Consider the following 22,300-nt stretch of genomic DNA (forward strand, 5'->3'; position numbering starts at 1 on the left):
CAACCGCTAACCATAAGGAGCAGAAATTACTTTATAAAGTGCCAACGGCAAGTGAAAATCCCTCCAGAAAGATCTCGAAAATCACCGATAGTGCCACACCTCCTCCACCCACTCATGATCAGCACTAGGATGATAAGCTTATAACATGGTTTCAATATGTAATTTCATCGACATCAACAAGGACGCATCTGGCTTCATTCTATGCGATGGTGCCATCTATGCAAGATTGCTCGATGACATTCGCACACGGGTGTAGCAGATTCGTACAATCATCTCTTATCTTGCAGACATTGTCGACAGATGTTGGCTCGGCGTGCTCTTGGTATACTATATGCCAACATGGACATATGTCGCCGTGGTATGTTGCGAGAGGGTAATTCCAACACATTCGACATTCAAAAGATTAATCCTATGAAATCTCCCACAATGAGATTAGACGCCGTTTCTCAAGATCTTGGTTGTTTCTGGAAGAGTTGCCCATGTTGAATTCGATATTTATTAGCCGCCTTCATATAAGCTAGGCTGCCTTGACATTAAAATGAGATAATACACTATAAGAAACCAAACCCCAATGAAGGTGAAAGCTTCCGACTCTCCTACATCTTTATGGTCCTAATTGACTCAAAAACCATGACCTCATTTGCCACCACTCGCGTCAAGCCTTACGAGGCACTCACCAAGGCCGTGGCGGCCAACCTACTAACCAGCAAGTCTGCCCTTATCACAGGCGCCGGTCGAGGCGTAGGAGAACACATCGCACGCGCTTGCGGCCGCAGGTGTATCTCGAATTGCTCTCGTCGGCCGCGACCTTGAGCGCATCAACAAGGCTAACAAGAATTTTCAAGAGGCTTTTCCTGGAACTGTGTTTGACGCGTATTCGGCCGATATCGCGGATGAAGCAAAGATTACCTCTGTCTTCAAAGAGTTTGGGGCTCCTGATATTGTGATTAACAAAGCCGACCATTTTCCTAATGAGGGTCCTTTTATCAAAGAGGATTTGAAGAGTTGATGGAAAGGCGTCAGATTCATCATGTATTATGCACCATGTATTTTAGAAGCCCTTGACCAATCCATCGATTGTTGTGAGCAACAAGTCATTGCTGATAATCTGCTCTCTCTTGGCCTTGAGCTCGTCCACGTCCCAGTCTGCCCAAACAAATCGCCCACTCAAAAACCCCGCTTCATCAGAAGCAAGCCAGGCGAAAAATTGACCTGTGAGCTTTCCATCCGTCATACCATTAGGGGGGCCAGGAGACCTGTCTTTGCATATCCATCGGTCTCGACGCTGCCAGGGTGGACGTTGATGAACCGAACCTCGGGATGCTCGAAACGCAGCAGCTCAAAGACTCGTGCTTGACCTATTTTACTTGTCGCATATCCTGACCACCCAGGAAGTGGGAACCGCATATGAATACCAATGGTGGAAAGGCTGATAACGGTGGCACTTTTGCCCTCGGTACGAATTGATCCCAAACGCTGCCTGATGTTCAACTTATTTCTTATCCTTGAAAGCTTGCTGAGTTTGAATGCGGTAGTAATCGTAGCCCATCTTTCACACTGTTCAACGTACAGGTCGCTGAATATGAGGCACATGTTAGTGAGAGTAGATACCGAGATTCCAGATTCCGGCGATGAGATAATCAAGCTAGAGGCCGCGCGTTTTGATATGTCATCATGTCAACGATGCCGATAGTATTCCCTCCGCAGCATATAATATTCAATAGTGGCATCTCAAAGACATGATAGATCCTGACGGATGTTTCATTACTCGGCCCCCAGTTTGAAGTTCATCCCCATGCCGGTACTCAGGCATCGTTTCTTGTATGACGCGTCATCTACCAAGATCTCAGCCGCTGGATTCTTGTTCTTGATTGACAAAATCAAGAAGAACTATGTGCCAAGAGACATGTAACAGATAGGCTAGAAACTACCAAAGTCGGAAAAACGAACTTGTCAGATATCACAGCAACAATAATTTCGTCTCCTTCATGGAAAAACCTTAACAACATCATCGCGCATACATACTATGGCAGTTTACCTGCTATGAATACATTGTCATGTTCATTCATTCTCGCGTTCATTATGGTCCAGCATAGGATGCGATACCAATCACTCAGTCCCACGGCCGGCTATGACACCTTAGTGAACCAACTATGACAACTTAGTGAACAACCTTACTATACTGAGAAACAAAGCCTTGATGCTAGACGCCCATCTCATCGCATACTGAAACAGGGGCCGCATAAGCTATGATTCAAGTGGCGATAAGTCGCGAACTAACAAGACAAGATACCTGCGGGGTGCGCTGGTGCTCAGACATGCATCTGTTTCGTCTGTTGGTGTTAGTGCGAAGCCGCTTGTCCCGGATGAAGTCATCTCCACTTTCGGATATCTATGCTGGAAACAATGATGACGGCAGACAACAAGGACAGATTGTGAGAGACGGATATGACGTTCTCGGAATAGCGTCATGTCCGTGATGAACGTAGACAGCTGAAAACAAGCTGCGATACAGCCACGGGCTCAACTCACGGGCGACTCTGGAACCCAATACAGCATCTAGAACTCCAGAGAGGCCTCACCATTGGCTGGCTAAAGTCTGCGAGACTCCAGCGGACTGTGGAACACCCGGGCCGGGCCTTGATACCAAATGGTGCAACGCCTTTGCCGCTACTCGGCACTCGGCACTGCTGTCTCCGCACGCACTTTATGCGCCTTTCGAATCACGGCCACGAGAGTCCTGGTCTTGTTTCTCGTTCAGCTTCTCTTATAGGTTATGGCATGCCCGCATTGAGTCTGCAGCGTCACACTGACGGAAGAGATGGATGACGAAACAGGAGAAGGCCAGGAGAGCCCGCATCATGCGGTGCGACAACACACGCAGCCAGTCAGATGGGCCGGAACCTGGTGATGCTACGGTAAAACGCGCGTTAGAGTGAAGCAACGACATATCGGACGCTTGTCATGCGCCTGATAAGGCGGAGGGCCAATGTGACGATCTGATATGCACTGACGGAGCACTGCGTATTTTGGATATAACTCTTGAGCGTCAATGGTTTGAAGAGGACGAAGCCTCGAGTGATATAAATAAATCCACATTCCCCGCGGGCTGGTCCAGGGTATAAACAAGTTCAGTCCATCAGTCAGTCTGTCATAGCACTCACTCACTTTGTAGACATCTCACTCATACATTGTCTCATTCTCACTAAACTTACTCAAACCATCTCACTCGCTGTCCCATCTTATTCACTCGCAACATGGAGGCCATCTTCCAAGCCCAGGCCAAGTTCCGCCTCGACCGCGGCCTCCACAAAATCACCGCCATCCGCAACAAAAACTACAAGCGCCACGGCACAAAGTCTTACGTCTATCTCCTCAACCGCTTCGGCTTTGAGCCCACCAAGCCCGGCCCGTACTTCCAGGAGCACCGAGTTCACCAGCGGGGCCTCGTACACCCAGACTACAACGCCCCCGTCGGTGGCAGGGTTCATATCACAAAGGCGCTTCACAAGAAGCGCAACCACCATGGAGCTGTTGATGCCAACGGAACAGAGAAGGGAGAGGTCGGTGCCGAGGACCAGCAGAATGACTCTGAGTATCTGTGCGAGGTTACTATTGGAACTCCCGGACAGAAGCTGCTGCTCGACTTTGACACTGGATCATCAGATCTCTGGGTGAGTTGATCCCTATACTCTTCAACATGTGATACAAGTTAACAACAGTAATCAGGTCTTCTCCACAGAACTCAGCAAGAGTCTCCAGAAGAACCACACCGTCTTCAACCCAGCCAACTCCTCCACATTCAAGAAGCTGTCCAACCAGACCTGGCAAATCTCCTACGGCGACGGCTCCTCCGCCTCTGGTGACTGCGGCTCCGACAACGTCACCATCGGCGGCCTCACCATCAAGAACCAGACCGTCGAGCTCGCCTCCAAGCTCGCCGCTCAATTCGCCCAGGGCACTGGCGATGGTCTTCTCGGTCTTGCTTGGCCGTCAATCAACACCGTTGCTACGAATGGGCGATCTACCCCTGCCAACACGCCTGTTGCAAACATGATCACTCAGGATGATGTCCCTAGCGATGCAGAACTGTTCACCGCTGCCTTCTACAGCGAGCGTGATGCAAATGCAGAGTCCTTCTATACCTTTGGCTACATCGACCAGGATCTTGTCTCAGCCTCTGGCCAAGACATTGCCTGGACTGACGTCGACAACTCCCAAGGCTTCTGGATGTTCCCCTCAACCAGCTCCTCGGTCAATGGCAAGGAGATCTCACAGTCCGGCAACAGCGCCATCGCCGATACCGGAACCACCCTCGCTCTCGTCTCGGACGAAGTCTGCGATGCTCTGTACAAGGCCATTCCCGGAGCCACCTACGACGACCAACAGCAGGGCTACGTCTTCCCCATGAGCACAGACGTATCAAGCCTTCCCGATTTCAAGGTTTCCGTTGGAGATGTCCAGTTTGTGATTCAGCCCGAAGACTTGGCCTTTGCCCCAGCAGACGAAAACAACTGGTATGGCGGCGTTCAGTCTAGGGGAAGCAACCCCTTTGACATTCTGGGCGACGTGTTCCTGAAGTCTGTTTACGCGGTGAGTCAAGATCCCTGCACCTTCGTTTTCGGATAATAGGCATGCTAATGAAAAACTAGATCTTCGACCAGGGAAACCAGCGATTCGGTGCGGTTCCCAAGATCCAGGCGACTCAGAACCTGGACTCTTCCGCCCAGTAAATATTGACGCCAACTGCGTCACATTCCTTCGCACTATAGCGCGACTTTGTTCACTTGACAATTAGCAATAGTAATGCAGGCAATAAATTGGTTATATATTACTACTCAAACATTCTAATCATCCCTATCATCCCATGACCTAGTTCTTGGTCAAATGCAGTAGCTGTGACTCACCCTCAGTCAGGTAAGCAGTGTAGTAGTTGTCCACCTTTGTCGAGTTGCCCGACCACACATCAGTAAACCTCCACTGTGAGCAGCTCAGACCAAGAGCCGCCAGGGAAACAGTGACCGTCTGTCTTCCATACAGCTTAGTGTTGAAGCCTCCAGAGCCCTGATCGGGTCCCAGGTTGGCAATCAAGACGTAAGCCTCCTTGCCGTTGTCGCTAGGTCCACCGATCCAGGCCTGCAGCTGCTGAGCAAGGTTGTTACCAGTACGAGGGTTTCGGGGTTGCATGGGGTACTTGGCGAAAAAGTCAGCGGCGGCGATGGATTGGCGGCTCGTCAGAAGCTTCCAGCCAAGCTCGTCAGTCTGAGTAAGATCGTTGCCGAGAATCAGGTTGGCTCCAGCACCGAGCCAGTGGTTCATGACGGTCGTCCGCATGGTGTCGTTGACGCCGACCAGCTTTGTAGGGCCAGCAGCGAACAGGTTGTCCATGTCAGGGTAGATGGTGAGAGGCTGGTTTCGCTGTAGCTGCAGGCCAATGTATTGACGATAGTTGTCTATGGCGCGCTGAGCAACCTGCCAGGCCAAAAACGTCTCGTGGCCATAGTTGTTGATATCCTGGTCGGTACGCATGGACTCGGCCAATCCATTCCAGACAGGCAGCCAGGTCTCGTTACGGCAAAGCTTCCACGAGATGTTGAGGCGGATATTCTTACCCGTCTTGGCAATGGCCTTTTGGTAAGCCACGACGGCGTCAGAGTTTTGACATCCCAGCATGGCACCGTTTTGGGGAGAGCCAGGGGTGATGTAGTCGAGCTGCCGAGTTTATCAGTTGTCATCCCATCATGTGATTCTCCATCTTTGAGTACTCGTACTCACCTTGATCATGTCAACACCCCAAGAGGCCCACAGAGCCACGGTAGAATCGTGCCACTGCTGAACACCATTCTTGCTGTAGTCAAACTGGCACAGAATCTGGTCAAAGTTGCCGTTGAAGACGGATCCGACTGTAATATCAGTGCCTAGGATGGTCTTGTTGGCAGCCTGGCAGGGCACACCGGGAGTAATGTAAAGACCAAACTTCAAGCCCTTGTTGTGCAGCCATGGGCCGAGCTGGGGCATGTTGAAACGAGTCGTGTTGTAGGTGATGCGGCCGTGGCTGTCGACCTCGTCGAACGACTGCCAGCCAGAGTCAAGACTGCACATGTCATAGCCAGCAGCCTTGAACTTGGGGTTGGCCAAAACACCGCACTGGGTTTCGACAAACTTTTGCGTGTAGTACAGGCCGGACTGGCCAGCAAAAGACGGGATGAGCGTGGAGCCATTGGTCAGGGCCTGAGCTCCATACGTGTTCCAGCCTCGAGCGGACTTGGTGAAGCCATTCTTCGTCTTCACCGTCTTGAGAACCTTCAATGGGCCTCCAGCAGGCTTGGGCTGAGGATAGCAGTCTGGCAGCGAAGAGTCACGGTCCTGCACACAGTAAGGAGCAGGGCGAGTCTTGATGGCACCGTTTCCAGCCTCGCTGGTGTAGCAGGCACCGCTGGTCCAGAGCCAGTACCATTGGTTGTCGCTCCAGCCCCAGGTTGCACTTGTCGAGCCGCTCAAGAGACAGAGGTCAACCATGCTCTTGAAAGAGACGCTGACGTCGCTGTTCTGGGCCGAACCAACGGCTCCCGTGTTGGCCTGCTGCTGCATGCTGATGTTGTCGCCACTGCAGTCGACTGTTGAGGGACTGGCTGATAGCTTGGTGATGCAGTTCTGGATGTCGTTGTAGCACTGCTCCGTGAAGTAGACGGAACCAGGCGTGTAAGAGGCGTCAGAACAATGCGCCGTGCCGGTGTTTGTTCCGACGACCGGCTGCAGCAGCGCGGCCGCCGCGAGAGAGAGAGCTATGGCCGATGCCATGGTGTTGTAAAGACTCTGTTGCGCTTGCACGCTCTGCCGTTGAAAGCCTCTTCTTGTCCTGTCTTGTCCTGTCTTTGTCAGAGTTGTAAAACTCTTGAACAAGTGGGATCGTCTCCCCGCGAAGACTATTATTTATAACAACTGCTGCTCCGACGCGCCTCTTACTCTCGGAAGCCGGCGAGACTGACGGCAAAAGGCACGGAGAAGGGCTCTCAGACTAGCGGACGGAGCAGAGTAAATAGTCTTGCTCGACTTGTCCCGAACCTCACAAGGTGCGAAAAGCTCTCCGCAACTTTTGCCAGGCAAAACTCAAGTAGATATCTGTTCCTCCACTTCCGCCGTGTCAGTGCTAGTGCCATGTTTCTCCACGGCACAACCTTACCTAGTGTCCACGGATATATCTCCCATTTGCTGGGGGGGAAGACTCAATGGCATCTGGACAGGGCTCAATTCCCCAGCTTTTCCCCCCTCAAATGCTTCCGAATGAAGCTCCATCAACCACTTCCGCCCGAATTATGTCCCATATTCGGCTGCCCTGTCACCAATGCCGAGCAAATCCTCGTCCACTCGTATAGTTGTCTCGTCCGCTTTTCCCTTTGTCGTCTTCCCCGCGTTCAGCAACCTTCCTAATGGAGCATTGGCCCAGTCTACCCCTCAAGAAGCCATCCGTGAATCACTAATTCTCCCCCATGGAGACCCCACGAATGAATTGAGTACCCCATGGAGTACCCCATGATTGAAAGCTTTTTTTTCTTCGCAAGCTTGGGCTCGTAACGCTGCTAGTGGTATGACTGAAGCCAGGGGTAGATTGCTGTTTTCATGTCTAGTTCCTGGCTTCAACTGGAGCCTCGAATCGCCTTATTCGCCGATGACATGCGCTTCTAACCAACAATCCTCTAGCTGGCTGTCGCTTCAGCCTTTGTCATTCGAGTTCCACTGGAGCTACTCCCCCACAGAAGCTCTCATAAGCCCAACTTAGCCTTGGTCAACTCCGTAAAAAGTGGACTCACAATTTCGGAAAAGCTCACAAGGCCAAGAGAAACGAGGTTCAACGGGTAATTGGGCTGGAAGGTGAGAGCCTAGCAGAGTTACCCGAAAGCCGAAGAGCGACATCTCCAAAGGCGAAAGTGAGCGTCATGTTTTCCGTTTTCCTGATTTCGTAAATATAACCATAATGGTAAAGTGTGGAGGCGGGGGGCTAGCGTTATGTCTATGCTTATGTGTAGCTGAGCTGTTCATCCTCGTCGTCGGTCATTGGCTGCGGTAGTGTGAGAGCAGGGATTGAGATTGAGACACCCCCTGGCGGAGAGAAAATCGGTATCAGGAAAGCACCGAAACGAGATGCATGTTTCCCCAACTTTGTCGTTTAGTTTATTTCTGATTTGTTTTGTTTACTCACACGGAAACTGTGCGAGGTTCAAACTGTGACGATGTGACATGACGTGGATTCTCCAAGGCATGACAGCTGTCTGCAGGTTTCTCTTACGTGACGGAAACTGTGCCGTTCTTGTGCTCTTCTTTATCCGGTCTTGAGGTCTTGATATTGTTTATTTGTATATATGCTCGGCGTTTCGCTGTCTTGGTTGAAACCCCGAAACAACAACCATTGCCGACAACTCTCATTGTCTAGAGTCCAGTTGCAAGAAACTTGGCACAATGGGCCGGTTCTTGGCAGCCCTCTCCCTCGTGGCGAGCTGCGTTAGCGCACAAAGCGTCTTTAACCTTAGTGATGTTTCGTGGACGGTGAGCAACGGCGTCAACGCCACCGTGCCTGGCAAACTGCCTTCACATGCGCATCTCGACTTGTTGGCCGCGGGCGTTATCGACGATCCCATCTACGGCTTCAATGAGTGGAACCAGTTTTGGGTCCAGCGAATGAACTGGACATATACGTCTGGGCCCCTCAAGGGACTGTAAGCACCTTAGTTTGTTTCAACGCCAATGAGTTACAAGTTGTGAGTGAGGCTAACTGGAGCATTCACAAACAGCAAGTCTGGAAGTGGGCTCACTTCATGGCTTGTCTTTGAAGGCCTCGACACCTTTTGTGAGATCAAGCTTTGCGGCCAGAAAGTTGGCGACACAAAGAACCAGTTCCGCAAATACACATTCGACGTCAGCAGCATTCTCCCTCAGTGCAAGGGTGACCCAGTTCTCAGCTTGAATTTTGGTTCTGCGAGCAAGATTGTGCTCGATGTTTCGCAGAGAAGCGATCTTGGTGAGTTGCAACCCTAATGGATACCCCAGTCCATATCCCTGCGGAGACAGCCCTTCTGCTAACAGTTTCTGATGCGTAGCCACGGTCAACTCTGCCAACGGCTACAATGGACAGGAGTTCCAGGGCCGCACTTACATGCGAAAGCAAGAGAGTGATTTCGGCTGGGATTGGGGCCCAGTGTTTGGACCAGCTGGACCATGGCGCCCGGCATACATTGTCCAAAAGGCCAAGACAGATCCCGTGTACATCACCAACACGGCCATTGACATTTTCCGCCAGGGACAGATGCCCAATCTTTCGCCTGATCAGTCCAAGCCTTGGGTTTTTAACGCCAGTATCGACTACATCGGCGATCTTCCCAAGGGCTCGCAGTTTCACTTGAAGATTGTCGACAGCAAGGGCCACACTCTCAAGGAGGCTAACCTCGTCGACATCAGCCAGTCTGCCGGCACCATTACCGGAAACACCGTCATCAATAGCAAGGTTGACCTGTGGTGGCCTTCTGGCTATGGCGAGCAGCCCCTGTACACTGCAACTCTGTCTCTCATCAGCCCAGGCACCCCCAAGCACGCCACCGTGACCAAACGCGTTGGTTTCCGTACCATTGTTCTCAACCTTAACGCCATTACTCCCGAAGATAGGGCCAAGGGTGTCGCTCCCGGAGCCAGCTGGAAGTTTGAGATCAACGGCCATGGGCTGTATGCCAAGGGCTCCAACTTTGTTCCTCCCGATGTCTTCTGGCCTCGCGTCAACCAGACCAAGATCCAACAGACTTTCGAGCTGGCTGTCAACTCTCACTTCAACATGTTGCGAATCTGGGCATCCGGTGCCTATCTCCCCGATTGGGCATATGATTTGGCTGATGAGATGGGACTGCTGCTCTGGTCCGAGTTCCAGTTCTCCGTGGCCTATTTCCCTGCCACTCCTGATTTCCTCGCCGAGTATGAAGCTGAGGCCTACTACAACACCCGCCGTGTGAACCACCATCCCAGTCTTGCTCTGTGGGCGGGAGGCAATGAGCTCGAGTACCTCATCTATGGCTGGTGGCTCAACCCCAGAAACAACACCCAGTTGGAGGACTATGAGACCATCTTCCAGCAGCATCTTGCCAAGTGTGTCTATGCCAACACCCACTCCATCAGTTACATTCCTTCCTCCACATATCACGGCTATACCAAGCTCGACTTCAACTCGGTCAGCCCTCAGACATCTCGATATGACTATATGGAGAGCCCAGATGCCGTCTACCTCGACACTGACTTTTACAACTATGACGGAACCATTGCCTTCCAGTACAGTGGCTACCCTGTTGGTCGTTTCGCTGACGAATTCGGATTCCCTTCCATGCCTTCTGTGTACTCTTGGCAAGAGGCCATTCCCGAGAGCGAGTTCAACTTTGACTCTTCATACGTCCGTCACCACAACCGTCATCTGAGCAGCGGCAGTGACTGGTTCGCGCAATCGGCAGCTGGCATCAACCAGTTCACCGACAGTATCAAGCTGTGGTACCCGTTGCCTGAACTTGCGGATCCCGTGGCCAACTTCACCGCCTGGACTTGGACCTCGCAGGTGTTCCAGGCCGACTACTACCAGGCCCAGATTGCCTTTTACCGCCGTGGATCTGGTCTTTCCAACCGCCAGATGGGTGCTTTGTACTGGCAGTTCAACGACATCTGGGTTGGCCCGACTTGGTCCAGCACCGAGCACAACCTGCGCCAGAAGGTGGCTTACTATGCCGCCAAAGACATCTTTAACCCCGTCATCGTCTGGCCCTTTTACGACGAAGCCACCGATGTCTTGGAAGTCTGGGTCGTCTCTGACTTGTGGGACAAGGTTTCGGGAACTGCCACGCTCCAGTGGGTGGACTGGCACGGCAACCCTCTGGATGTTGATCCTCCTGTCGGTGTCAAGCTTGCCCACGATGGTTCATACAAGGTCAACTTTGATGTTCAACCGATCAATGCCACCCGCCTGGTCACTTATCCTGCTCTGACCACCTTCTTCTCTTGCAAGAACCCAACATCTAACGCTTTGCTCTCCATCTCCATCAAGGCAGGAGAATACACTCACACCAAGTTCTTCCACCAGCAGAGCCTTCGATTGAGCAGCATTGCCGATCCGGGTCTGGTCATTACCAAATCACTTCACGGAAAGACTGCCCAATTCAAGATTACCGCGACCAAGGGTGTTGCGGCATGGGTCTGGGTTGACTACCCTACCACCGTGCGAGGATATTTTGACCAAAACGGCTTCTGGTTGAACAAAGGCGAGAGCCGCACAATTACGTTTACTGTGTGGGATGACTGGTCTCACGGTGCTTGGATCAACGATGTTGTTCTCCGATCCATCTATGATAATGTCCATAATTAAACTGTTAGATGATAGATAGTCGTCTACTTTAAGCGAAATTTTTGTCAACTTATCTGGAGCGAGTGATGATGATGCAGAATGTGAATTACTATAAGATCTAGGGTATGTTCTTTCTTTAATTCATGTAAAGTGATAAGAGCAACAAAGCAAAGTAAATCAGTTTCTCTACAGAATATCATAACTCTTCTTCCCATTATTAGACAAACTTCTCACCCCAAAGTCGACCAGTTCCACAAACCGCTGTTGGTCCAACTCAACAGCATCAAACTGCCACTGATTATTACCTGAAGCATCCCCATGCATTTTAGCATGAGCACGGAAGAAGCTTATGCCAAGCATCTGTGCAAGATTGCGGAAGCCTTTGTGCTGGAAACCTTCTGGCAATATCTCGAGAACGGCTGACCCGGGTTGGAGGAACATGAGGTGTGTGAGTCCGGCTCCATGAACTCCAACCAACAAATCTGTCTCTCGCACAATTTTAAGCTGTTCAGCGAATGAGATGGCTGCGAAATCGACAACATTGAGAATCATATTAGGTATTTCGTTTCTTAGAGCTTCCATATGTGCGTCTTCGTTGATAAGCTTTCGAGTGTTTGCGCGACGTATATATGTGACAATCACTTTGTTGTTCTCTTTAATAGGCGTGGCCACGCCATATAACGAGAGGACTCGCGATGAGAATGTTTTAACAAGGGTAGAATCTCGACATACAATATCCTCCCAGTCGCCTTGCCAAAGGGGATTACTCCCTCCAGCAAATGGTATAATAATATCGGACAAGGGTTCTGATTCGTTGAGCTCTTGAATACGGCGAATTGGCATTTTGGAGAAGAGTTTCCACATATCGATGAATGGACCGTCTTCATGATTGTCTAGAAGAACAACCTGCGTCGTCGGCCCAGCCTCTGGTGAGAGAAAAGGATTGCCTGTTTCCGTATCGGCACCTATTTGAAGCACATCGAGACTCCAAGAAAGGCTCATGATTTCCATTAGCGAATGCCAGACGTTACTTGACCCCTCGCGTTTTACAAGGATCGTCGTGATTTGCGAAGGTCCTTTAGACACGGCGCTATCCAACAGGACAGCCTCATTCATGACGAACCCGGGCCCTGTCTCGTACCAATACCTAGACAGTTCTGTCGGCATTGGCACTCCCCTTGCCATCTCGTCCGATGTGGGCGACTGGATGTCACATCCTAACCGAAACCGGTGTAGCGATTCATCAAATACGGCACGGTGCCCATAACACATTGAATCAATGCGCGGAGGGTTATCCGCAGCAGTATGAGAGAAGAAGCAAGTGAACCTTGAAGTCGATTCATCCGTGCAGAAAGACGCAGAGAAATCACGGGCATTTTCGAGGTACCGCGTGCCGAATCTTTCTTGACACCAGACCGTCTCAGAAGTGCCAACAAGGTCATAATCATGAGGAAGGCTGAGAACTGCGGGAGGAGACTCAACTCGGGGGCTGGGAGATAAGTGAACGAGATTATATCTGCGTAAGTGGTCTAAATCGTGCAAAAGAAGGATAAAACAGGTTACGAAGACGACTATTAACAACGCAATGTAGCGTCGATAGGAAAGCAGAAGCATGGTTAAACAAATGATGGGGGAAAAAAAGATGGAGAGCCACAGAATAGAAAGGAGCATACTACTCTCCTAATGATATGACCATAGCAGACGGAAATATTTTCTCAGTTACACAAGCCAGCTGAAACCACATTCTGGCAACAGCCCCTTTTGATGGCAACCCGCATCGCTTACTCGGCGATTAAGATTCATGAACATCCCCAGTAGCGGGGCGTTGTGCAACTCATCGGGAAAAAGTAGCAGCCTATTGGAGTATCTATAATAATAGAAGCAGGGTTCTTCTGGGTGGGTTGTCGTCACGATAATGCAGGCTTCCTAAAGTGTGCCCAACAAGTTATCCATAGCCAATAGAGTTCCCGATGGCGCGTATTTGATAAGCAATAAGCTTGCCGAATCACGTTTGAGATATAATGCACCTCGTCGTAAACAAAGTTAGTCTTCATCCTGTACTACACAAGTTCAATCCTGCGTAGCTGTCGTGGAAAGCCAAAAACAGAACATGGTCGACCAACACGAGAGAGAGTGGCGTAATAAAGTGTCAACTATATAGGATAAACCAAACATCCCCCAAACTCTCCAAAATTGATCACTCCTTTCAATTCCATTACATGTTATTTACGAATTTGTATCAATTTGTATCAGATTTCAGTCACTACAACAACCCTTACCTACACAATTTCGACTGAGCTCAAGCAGAGGGGAATCTACTCCCCTCGCAAAACAACATGTTTCTACTATGGGTGGTTTATGTATTCATTTCGCTTCAACTATGTGTCACCGCCGAAAACTGTGTTCCTGGCCCGATATCTCTGTCTCTTGGCAATATCACATTGTCAACTGGCAAAATCCAGCGTGGAGTGTCTCTAAAAATCAGGACTCCACAGCAAGAGTTCAGTTTCCTACCAAAATGGTAATCAACAAATCTCCTTATTATGATGAGACTAATCAAAGCTAACGCATCTCAGGAATATTAACAATACATTTCTGTATGGTCCTAAGTGTGATTCTCAGGATCTCACCCATACTGATGAAGCTTGCGTTACGTTCCGAGGCGGTGTATACGGAGGCAAGTCAAAGTCAAAGGGTGTCCCTGCCTCATCTTTTAGGCCACCTGAAGACTTGTGGAGTTCAACAACATACGAAATGTTTACAGAAAACGTGGATATAAACGCCAACAAAAGCTTGCATGCTTTTCCCCTGGCAAGCCCAACCGACACCACGAGCTGGAATACGCAAGGTTACCTTCCTCAAAACATTATCGGAATAGGCTCTGGGTCTACCATCATGGATGCTTGCCGTAAGGCTGGAAGTATCGCTTCAGACTCTATCGGCTTTTACTGGGGATTAGACGGGGTTCTTGATAAGGATCAAACGAAAGGCTCCTTTGTCTTAGGAGGATATGATAGGGCCAAGACATTTGGGGATGGTTATACAAAACCACTTTCATATACTTCCGATTGCGCGACCGGAATGATGGTATCTCTTGCAGACATTGTCCTCAATTTTGCTGATGGCACTGATGTTTCTCTACTTCCGGATAGCAAAGGCACTATTCTGACAGCTTGCTTGGACCCAGAGCATCCAGTGCTTATCGATATGCCTCGCGACCCTTATTTTGAAAACCTACTCCAAGCAATCGACAACGATGAATTCAGTCGAAGTACAGGAATCGACTTCTGGAATGTCATTTTGGACCCATCAAGACCCATGTTAGTATGCAGTAAACGGTGGTTTCGTATAAGCTAACCCTCCTAGGTTCACTGGCGATATCACTTTCAGATTGGATAACAACATGGATATTACGATTCCCAACCGCCAACTCATTGTGCCTAAGCGTTATATCGACAATAATGGAAATGTGGTTATCAACTCCTCTCTGCCAGTCATACGCATCAATTCCCTCCAGTCCACAACATCACATGCTCCTCCTATTCTTGGGCGATATTTCTTCACAGCCGCATACTTGCTGTTCAATCGGGATGCCAACGAATTTACACTCTGGAAGGCAAATCCAACATCAGCTGAGCATTTAGTCTCTGTGAATGAGAAGAACGAAGTTTTTGAGACGTCTCAAAACTGCGCAAATATAGCAGCAACATCGCTGCCACCAACATCATCATTACCACCTGCGTCATCATTGCCACCGGCATCATCACTGCCATCAGCATCGTCAGTGCCAGGCTCGGGAACTGACAATGGACGAGACCCAGATGTCAGCTATAAATCTTCAAAATCCGTGTCTTCACCCTCCACTATTACAATTATTGGTATTGCCATTGGTTGTGTCGCAATAATTGCTATCGGTTTCGCCATTCTTGGGTGGCGTCTGATGTTGCGTCGAAAGTCAAAGGCAGATACAACGACATCCGCCCTACAAGAGCAGCCTTTGTCTGTCTATCAGAATTTTCCTCAAAAGAAATCCGATGTGATGCTGCAAGAGTTGTCATCTGAATCAAGGGGAATAACTGAGTTACCAAGTTGAATAACTGGACAATGATACTTGATGAATGATGAATGATGTCTAGGGAGTCTGCAAGTATATTTTTTTGCTGTATTTGTAACAATTGCAAGGAGCTTGATATACGATACGAACAGTTATGCGCACCCATATAATACACAAGACTTATCAATACGGATGATGATGAGGCAGATGAATAATGAAGTCAGCTGCTCTGGCGGTACCACTGATCAAACGATCTCACATCACAACACAAGCAAAGTTGCTTCAACGCATTGTCAAGGAAAATGTTGGATTCACAAATGAGTTCGTGATACAATTGGCAGAGCCAAGCGAAAGGCGGATAAATTACGCTCAAAAAAAGTGGAAAGGGAGAGAAGAGATTCGATAGATGATGAAGCCCGTTCGCCCAGCGCATATCGATAGCTGGACTGAGACAGAACATGCACTTTCAAATCAAGTAGGCTAGAAAAAATGCAACTTTTCATTTACGTTGTATATAAAAGATCACTTTTATTCCCCTTATAGTTGCATTCAGAAATATAGACAGAGCAGCAGTTACTAGAGAAATATGAATATTGTAGTACGTATTAGAGAAATATAGATATAGTAGCAGATACTTGAAGATATGGTATAATATTTGTCGTGTGGGTGTTCGAAATCTTCTCAGTCTCGGTTTCTGTCTCCCACTTGCTAGGTCAAATGCATAAAGAGCTATTGCTCTAGTTCATCAAGTTAGCTATGCATGATAGATACTGGAATAACGAACATAGCTCTTGATTTATATATATAATAAAGCCATAGCCATAAGGAAACAGGAAGTCGTTTTTAACTATATTATATCACTGTCGGATGGAGCAAAGTCTGATGATTGACTCCCAGATAGCTTCATCTTGGCCGATGGCGATTGCGTGTCAAAAATGACGAATGAGCTTCCAGAATCTGATCCATCCACATCTTCGGTCAGCAGTGTATTTGCATGTGAGTTTGGAAATCCGAAAGATTTATTTTCACTCTTCCAAATTTCCTGTGGTATTGCATCTCTGCCTCCAGCCGCTTGTTTCATATTTCTAGGCTTTTCACTGAATATGTCAAAATCGCTGTCAGAGTCAATTTCAGTTGGCCGTTCACTTCGATCGTCATCACTGGGGGCAAAATCGTCCATCCTGGGTACCTCGGAATTAGATACCCCCGGGAGATGCAGGTCCGGTGCTGGGGGGATTTCACAAGCAGATGGAGTCTTTCTGGGCCTTTGTTTTGTGTATACCTTACGACTTCGAGAAACAGCATGCGGTACACGAATTAGAACGTTATTGTCGACCTGGTTTACCTTCATCTCATGACTTGGGAACACTATGTCGAAACCGGCATTTGGCCGTACCGAGGTTAAAAACACCTTGACCAGTTTGTCTTCAAAGTCGCCAGAGGTTGAAAGTGATTTAAACTGGGTTAGTAGACTTTGAAAGTCATTTCCAACATCCGACATGTGAACGTGATCAATGCCTTCCACGATAAGATACACAACAGTTGATGGGAGCAGGCGAAGGCACTCCAGAAATATTCTCCAGGATAAGTCGAGGCTGGACTTTGCTGCCAAGAAAATCTCTGCACTAAAAAGTTCGGGATCGCCATGCGAGAGAATTGTAGGAAACCGCTGCAGTAAATGGAACAAGAGGCTCTGAACAAGGGCACGAGGTTGCATTTTGTCTTGATGGAGGCTTCCGAAATAGTACAGGGTATCGTGACCGTTTACCATGGCGGCTCGAATGACATTAAGTGCAAAGCCCGTTGTCCAGCTAGGACGGTGGGGAACTTGGTAGCCGTCAATCCACAAGAGACAAGAAGCTTCTGTCTCCATCCAGACGCGAAACTCTTTGCGATGGACCATGTTGATGCTTTCACTAATTTGGGTTATTGGTATCAAGTCCATCAGAGCTTGGGCTCTTTCAAGATTCTGCTATATTGGAAGCAGTTCTGGGAAGAATTCCTTGCATATGTCTAATGTAGGAGCATGGAAGAGTGAGCGGTCGAGTGCTTGAGATGCTGGGAGCTCATATTAGACTCATATCAAAGTCTTTTGTGAGGCTGGTATTTACCTTGCATGGCCTTCGATTCACGTTCTCTTCGAAATTGATCCTGCTTGACGAAATCTTTGCTTTTGTCAACAGCGATGATCGCATTCGCTTGTGCTTGGAAGACTCACCTTCTAGAATCTCTAGAACGCGACCCATGGACTTTCCAAGCGTGGACAATTCACTCTGGGTTTGTAGATGTTGCTCAAAATCGCTTATCAGCCATTGCACTTCCACATGCTCCTTCAGAACAGCGTAACTTTGGTCGATTATCTCAAGAATTGGACCTAAGCCAGTTTCGAAAGGAAAGGCTGCTGCTTTTACAGTTCTTACTAGAAGATTACTACGTTAGGACGGGTTAACAATTATGTTGTTGGAGGCTCACCAAGCCAACTACTCCGAAGCCAGCGGAGGGAAATCTCCAAAAAGTCGGCAGTTGAGCCGATCCTTTTGTGGAACTGCTACGCGATAATGTCGGCCAGAACGCGTTTGATCAGGACGGTGATGCAAAACACAACATCTCCATCGCGGGTAAAATTCTGCATTTCCTTGATCACGACGCTATGGATATCGGACGAAGACTGGAAGAGATTGCTTCTGGTACCTCGTCAGGAATGATTCAATTCATTGATCTTTGGATTATGTATCCACCCGGAACACTTATTTTCGAACAACCAAGAAATGCTGAGCTTTCCTGCTACATGGTAGACTCAGCAACATTCGAGAAACCAAGTCTCGATGTGTACACTCAAATGTCGACCTTGCCACCCTTGAAGTTACACTGCTGGGCAATTGATTATGACGGTGTGAGATTCGGCCGCCGAGCATATACACTTGAGTTGTAGTATTTTCCTGGAAGCCTTGAAATCTCCAAGTTGCGCTACGTGCCCGAAAAGTTTCTCGAAGACGCAATAAAGGTAAAGGCTATTCTAAAGGCCAGAGGGCAAGCATTCTGGGAGATGCAAGGACCCAGCTTTCGCCAGGTTGCGAGCGACGCGCGCGCAGGATCAACCAAAGACGAATCCGAAAGGGTGGTGGTTGATAGAAAAACTCACCGCAGCTTGTTTGGGGGATGGTCTTTATCTCCAGATCAGTCGAAGTTGGATCGCGGGGACAACGATGATGATGACAACGACTCTGTTGGTGTTTATAGCGACCAGGTTCTGTTTAATGTTCCCGTCTCACGACGTATCACATCCGAGCCCAGAGTTTCATCGACCTGGTACAGCGAGTATGACGACATTGATCTATTAGGGCAGCCGGACGATTTAATCCTGCTTCTATGTCCGAAGAGAGTACATGCCTTCTGCTTGCGGGACAAATCTTGGAGTAAGTCCTACGAGCATAAATCTTGATACTTTTGTGCGAAAGGTACAAGTCTTCTAAAGTGTGGAAATAGAGGAATACGATGTGAGCAAGCTAAAGGCTGTGGAATTTCGAGAGAATGCATGGTCCCGGCTTGTACTCAACGATCAGTACAAGGATGTCATTTGAGCCATGGTCAGGTCCTATCTCACCGGTAGGACCAAGTTCCAAGACTTGGTGGCTGGAAAAGGTGCCGGTTTAGTCGTACTCATGCATGGTCCTCCGGGCGTTGGAAAGACCTTGACAGCAGGTAAAGTAGCCCGTTATCCATCATTGTACCGTAGGACTTGTTGCACTTACATCATGTTCATTGTCCTAGAATGTGCGGCTGAAGCATTCCAAAAGCCGTTGTACATGGTGACAGCTGGAGATCTGGGAACAGATCCAGAGAATCTTGAGAAGCTCTTGAAAATATTCGACTATGCTGTTTCTTGGAATGCTATTTTATTGTTGGATGAGGCAGACATTTTTCTACAGGACCGCGACTATGATAACCTACAGCGCAATGCCTTGGTCTCCAGTAAGCGCAGAATCAGCCTTCACAACTTCTCTATCATCCAGCATCGAGATTACTGAACGTACTGGCACTAGTTTTCCTCCGCACTCTCGAATATTTTAATGGAATAATGTTTCTCACTATCAACCACGTTGGCGCCTTTGATCAAGCCTTTCAGTCCCGCATTCACATCACAATCGGGATGCCAGAGTTCGATGAGCATCGTCGCAAGGATGTCTGGAAGATATTGATCCAAGATTTAGGTCGGAAACGCAGCGACGGCTCCGCCATCTTGACTCACGATGAGTGTCGTGAGTTGGGCCGTGAGGTTGTCGATTCTTGGGCTGCTCAGCCATTGAATGGACGGCAGATCCGGAATTGCGTACGGAGCGCACTAGCTCTTGCAGAGGATAAAGGCGTCAAGCCAAATGCTAGCCATTTTAACACGGTGATTAGGTTGGGTAATGCCTTCACACAGTATATGAAGCATCTCCGAAAAGTGGAGGAAGATGAGATTGCACAGATCAAGGGCGATCGGCTGGCAAATATGAAGGCCGTGTTGATAGATGGAAGTCAAAAACAGCAGGAGAATGACAATTGAAAATTTGCTCAACAGTTTATCAGTTACTACCAACACCACCGTTAGCATTGGCATCGGCTCTGTATGCTAAGCATACCTAACTTGATGATAGCCTCGTGTCCGTTCTGGGTTGTTTGCCCAGTAGTTCAGAGGCTCTCGCTTCCAAGGACTCGTATCTTCCACATTCGGGCTGTGTCTATGTTCAACAAATGTATACGTGGCCTTTGTCCGTGTAGAGAATCCCACTCAGTGTAGTCTGGTCATCTTCGTTGGGATGATTTGGCTGGAATTTGCATCTGATAAGCGGTCATCACTTGGGAAAAGCTACTCCTCAAAGGCCCGCCACAATGAGATACGCCGAAAGCTTCAAGACCGCCATTGCCACAAAAGCATATATACTTTTGTGCCGGGCCGATTCCTTGAAAGGTATTTAGAGAGAATAGATAAACAATAAGCAGTGCAGATTTTTGTTCTTTCGAATACCTATCCCGACAATCTGAATCATCTGGAGAGAAAATTCAGTCATGAGCATTTCTCCAACTCTACCTGCGTATGACGCAGCTACGAATATCGACAAGTATCGATGCACACATTACTCCCCATGCCCTTGCCCTTCACTTCCCGAGAACGCGCAACGGCCTTTGCGAAGGGATGAATGGTCTCCAACATGGCTTCAACAGCCTATCGACGACGAAGACCCCAATAAATTGATAGCCAGGATCGTGAAGGAGGAGCGCTGGCGATATATGATGAAAGATATCAGAAATGCTTTTACGCATTTATTCTTCAACACAAGTCGTTCCCACCAAAGACCACCCCCAGTACGGTCGTTTAGATGGTTAGTATCATGTCATTACGCTCCCGAAGGATATCAAGATGCGCAGGCGCCATGGCGAATGCTTGTGCGCCTATACTGCCATGACCTCCCCAAAGAGTTGAAAGATGGAAAAGACAGATGGTCGATGAAGTCGTGGCGAGACCATCAACCAAAAGTTTCGAATAGGATACACAACCGCGTAGAGTCGGACAATGCGCCTCCTGAAATAACATGTGGGCGACGATACGTCTTCTCGATCTGGTCTCCGGAAATAAGACACTCTTTTGTCGGAGATTGGCTTGCCGTAGTCTACATCTGGGCTACAGATCCTACGTGGATAGAGAAGACTGATGTAAGAGATTTGATTTCTCTCGATAATCTCGTCGGGTAAGTGGTTGGATCACATACGCTGCATCCTGACTGAAATAATGCTCACACATTTTCATATCCGTCGTTTTAGTATTCGTGCCTGGGAATGGGTTGATGCAGTTGACGCCCCTATCAAGACGCCCTATTTATTTTACGAACTGAAGCGAGAATCTGATCGTGAGCTAAAGGATACAGTATTCGGTGGGCTGCCGTACACAAATCATGATACTGTTCCAATCCACGCAGAAGACCCTCTACCACCTAGACTTGCTGGATTACGTCGTTTGATGAACACGGAAGGAAGAGAGTTGGCCTCTGCGCATTACGATTAAATTGACATGCTTGTGGTTGGTGCGGAGGAAGGGCTATATTAGATGTAGCGATGCACTGGCGCGATTGATCTCAGGCGTCAAAGTTATCTCTCATGTATGACAGTATGTAGATGAAATAAGATTCAAGTCCCTCTACTTGGCAAGGACGCAACAGTCTCTATCTCGATATCTGTATGAGTACGCCACCCAAACTAGCGGCAGATACGAAAAGATCCAAGAGGTGGAATTAGACTGGACTGAAAGTCGCAAGCAAGTATCGCAGACAGGCTTCAAAACCCCCGATACCCAAAGCCTTGGACTTTTGTGTCGGTGTCGCCTTGGGGCATTGTGACGTCCCCGTCGTGAATCTGTAGATCAACACATGAGCTGATTGTGCGTTGAGATGACAACTGCGCGTCATATACGTATATGTAAGTAGTCGGCAATAATAGAGACGGGGTGAAATAGGAGGGAAGGCCCTTTGGGAGCGATAGAGAATTTGGCAGGAGTTTCCAAAATAAATTGACAGCAACACAAATAGTAAGGGAACGTAATGCCCAGCAAATAGTAAGGGAACGTGATGCCCAGCCGTTGACGAGTGATGAAAACCAGTGAGAAGCCAAAAAATTGAATACATCAACATCAACATCAACGCGAAGAGCAACATCAACATCAACATCAACATTAACGCGTAGAGCAACATCAACATCAGCTTTCCCGGCACGTCTACCACCTTGCACCGAACATCAACATCAACACGAATAGCGATATCAACACGAACGATACTCCGCAGTGGCACCATTAACATTCCGAGCTCTGGCGCCATCTTGGACCAAACATCAACATCAGCAGCAAC

The 22,300-nt window shown here is 48.6% G+C and overlaps 8 protein-coding genes across 8 annotated transcripts; 5 read left to right on the forward strand and 3 right to left on the reverse strand.

Moving 5' to 3' along the window:
- Nucleotides 1-630: 630 nt before the first annotated feature.
- On the forward strand, nt 631-1,009 carry Triagg1_9163 (uncharacterized protein; the record flags this gene model as incomplete). The annotated part of the gene is made up of 2 exons (XM_062904090.1): nt 631-733; nt 777-1,009. The coding sequence occupies 2 exons, from the start codon at nt 631-633 to the stop codon at nt 1,007-1,009; spliced, it is 336 nt and encodes a 111-aa protein (XP_062751936.1).
- A 2,248-nt stretch (nt 1,010-3,257) lies between these two features.
- Triagg1_9164 (uncharacterized protein) lies at nt 3,258-4,733 on the forward strand (the record flags this gene model as incomplete). The annotated part of the gene is made up of 3 exons (XM_062904091.1): nt 3,258-3,674; nt 3,730-4,593; nt 4,653-4,733. 3 exons carry the CDS (start codon nt 3,258-3,260, stop codon nt 4,731-4,733), a joined length of 1,362 nt encoding a protein of 453 aa, XP_062751937.1.
- Nucleotides 4,734-4,872: 139 nt separating this feature from the next.
- Nucleotides 4,873-6,801, reverse strand: Triagg1_9165 (uncharacterized protein; the record flags this gene model as incomplete). The annotated part of the gene is made up of 2 exons (XM_062904092.1): nt 4,873-5,712; nt 5,776-6,801. 2 exons carry the CDS (start codon nt 6,799-6,801, stop codon nt 4,873-4,875), a joined length of 1,866 nt encoding a protein of 621 aa, XP_062751938.1.
- A 1,656-nt stretch (nt 6,802-8,457) lies between these two features.
- Triagg1_9166 (CAZyme family GH2) lies at nt 8,458-11,386 on the forward strand (the record flags this gene model as incomplete). Its single annotated transcript, XM_062904093.1, has 3 exons — nt 8,458-8,714; nt 8,790-9,016; nt 9,096-11,386. 3 exons carry the CDS (start codon nt 8,458-8,460, stop codon nt 11,384-11,386), a joined length of 2,775 nt encoding a protein of 924 aa, XP_062751939.1.
- A 165-nt stretch (nt 11,387-11,551) lies between these two features.
- Triagg1_9167 (uncharacterized protein) lies at nt 11,552-12,979 on the reverse strand (the record flags this gene model as incomplete). Its single annotated transcript, XM_062904095.1, has 1 exon — nt 11,552-12,979. The coding sequence occupies one exon, from the start codon at nt 12,977-12,979 to the stop codon at nt 11,552-11,554; it is 1,428 nt and encodes a 475-aa protein (XP_062751940.1).
- A 722-nt stretch (nt 12,980-13,701) lies between these two features.
- Triagg1_9168 (uncharacterized protein) lies at nt 13,702-15,458 on the forward strand (the record flags this gene model as incomplete). The annotated part of the gene is made up of 3 exons (XM_062904096.1): nt 13,702-13,886; nt 13,942-14,685; nt 14,732-15,458. 3 exons carry the CDS (start codon nt 13,702-13,704, stop codon nt 15,456-15,458), a joined length of 1,656 nt encoding a protein of 551 aa, XP_062751941.1.
- An 808-nt stretch (nt 15,459-16,266) lies between these two features.
- Triagg1_9169 (uncharacterized protein) lies at nt 16,267-17,322 on the reverse strand (the record flags this gene model as incomplete). The annotated part of the gene is made up of 1 exon (XM_062904097.1): nt 16,267-17,322. The coding sequence occupies one exon, from the start codon at nt 17,320-17,322 to the stop codon at nt 16,267-16,269; it is 1,056 nt and encodes a 351-aa protein (XP_062751942.1).
- A 341-nt stretch (nt 17,323-17,663) lies between these two features.
- Triagg1_9170 (uncharacterized protein) lies at nt 17,664-19,968 on the forward strand (the record flags this gene model as incomplete). The annotated part of the gene is made up of 5 exons (XM_062904098.1): nt 17,664-17,696; nt 17,989-18,312; nt 18,352-18,835; nt 19,191-19,391; nt 19,463-19,968. 5 exons carry the CDS (start codon nt 17,664-17,666, stop codon nt 19,966-19,968), a joined length of 1,548 nt encoding a protein of 515 aa, XP_062751943.1.
- Between the last annotated feature and the right edge of the window lie 2,332 nt (nt 19,969-22,300).

This window comes from Trichoderma aggressivum (genome assembly GCF_033847375.1).
Source record: "Trichoderma aggressivum f. europaeum strain CBS 100526 chromosome Unknown scaffold_049, whole genome shotgun sequence".
Classification (NCBI taxonomy): Eukaryota; Fungi; Ascomycota; class Sordariomycetes; order Hypocreales; family Hypocreaceae; genus Trichoderma; species Trichoderma aggressivum.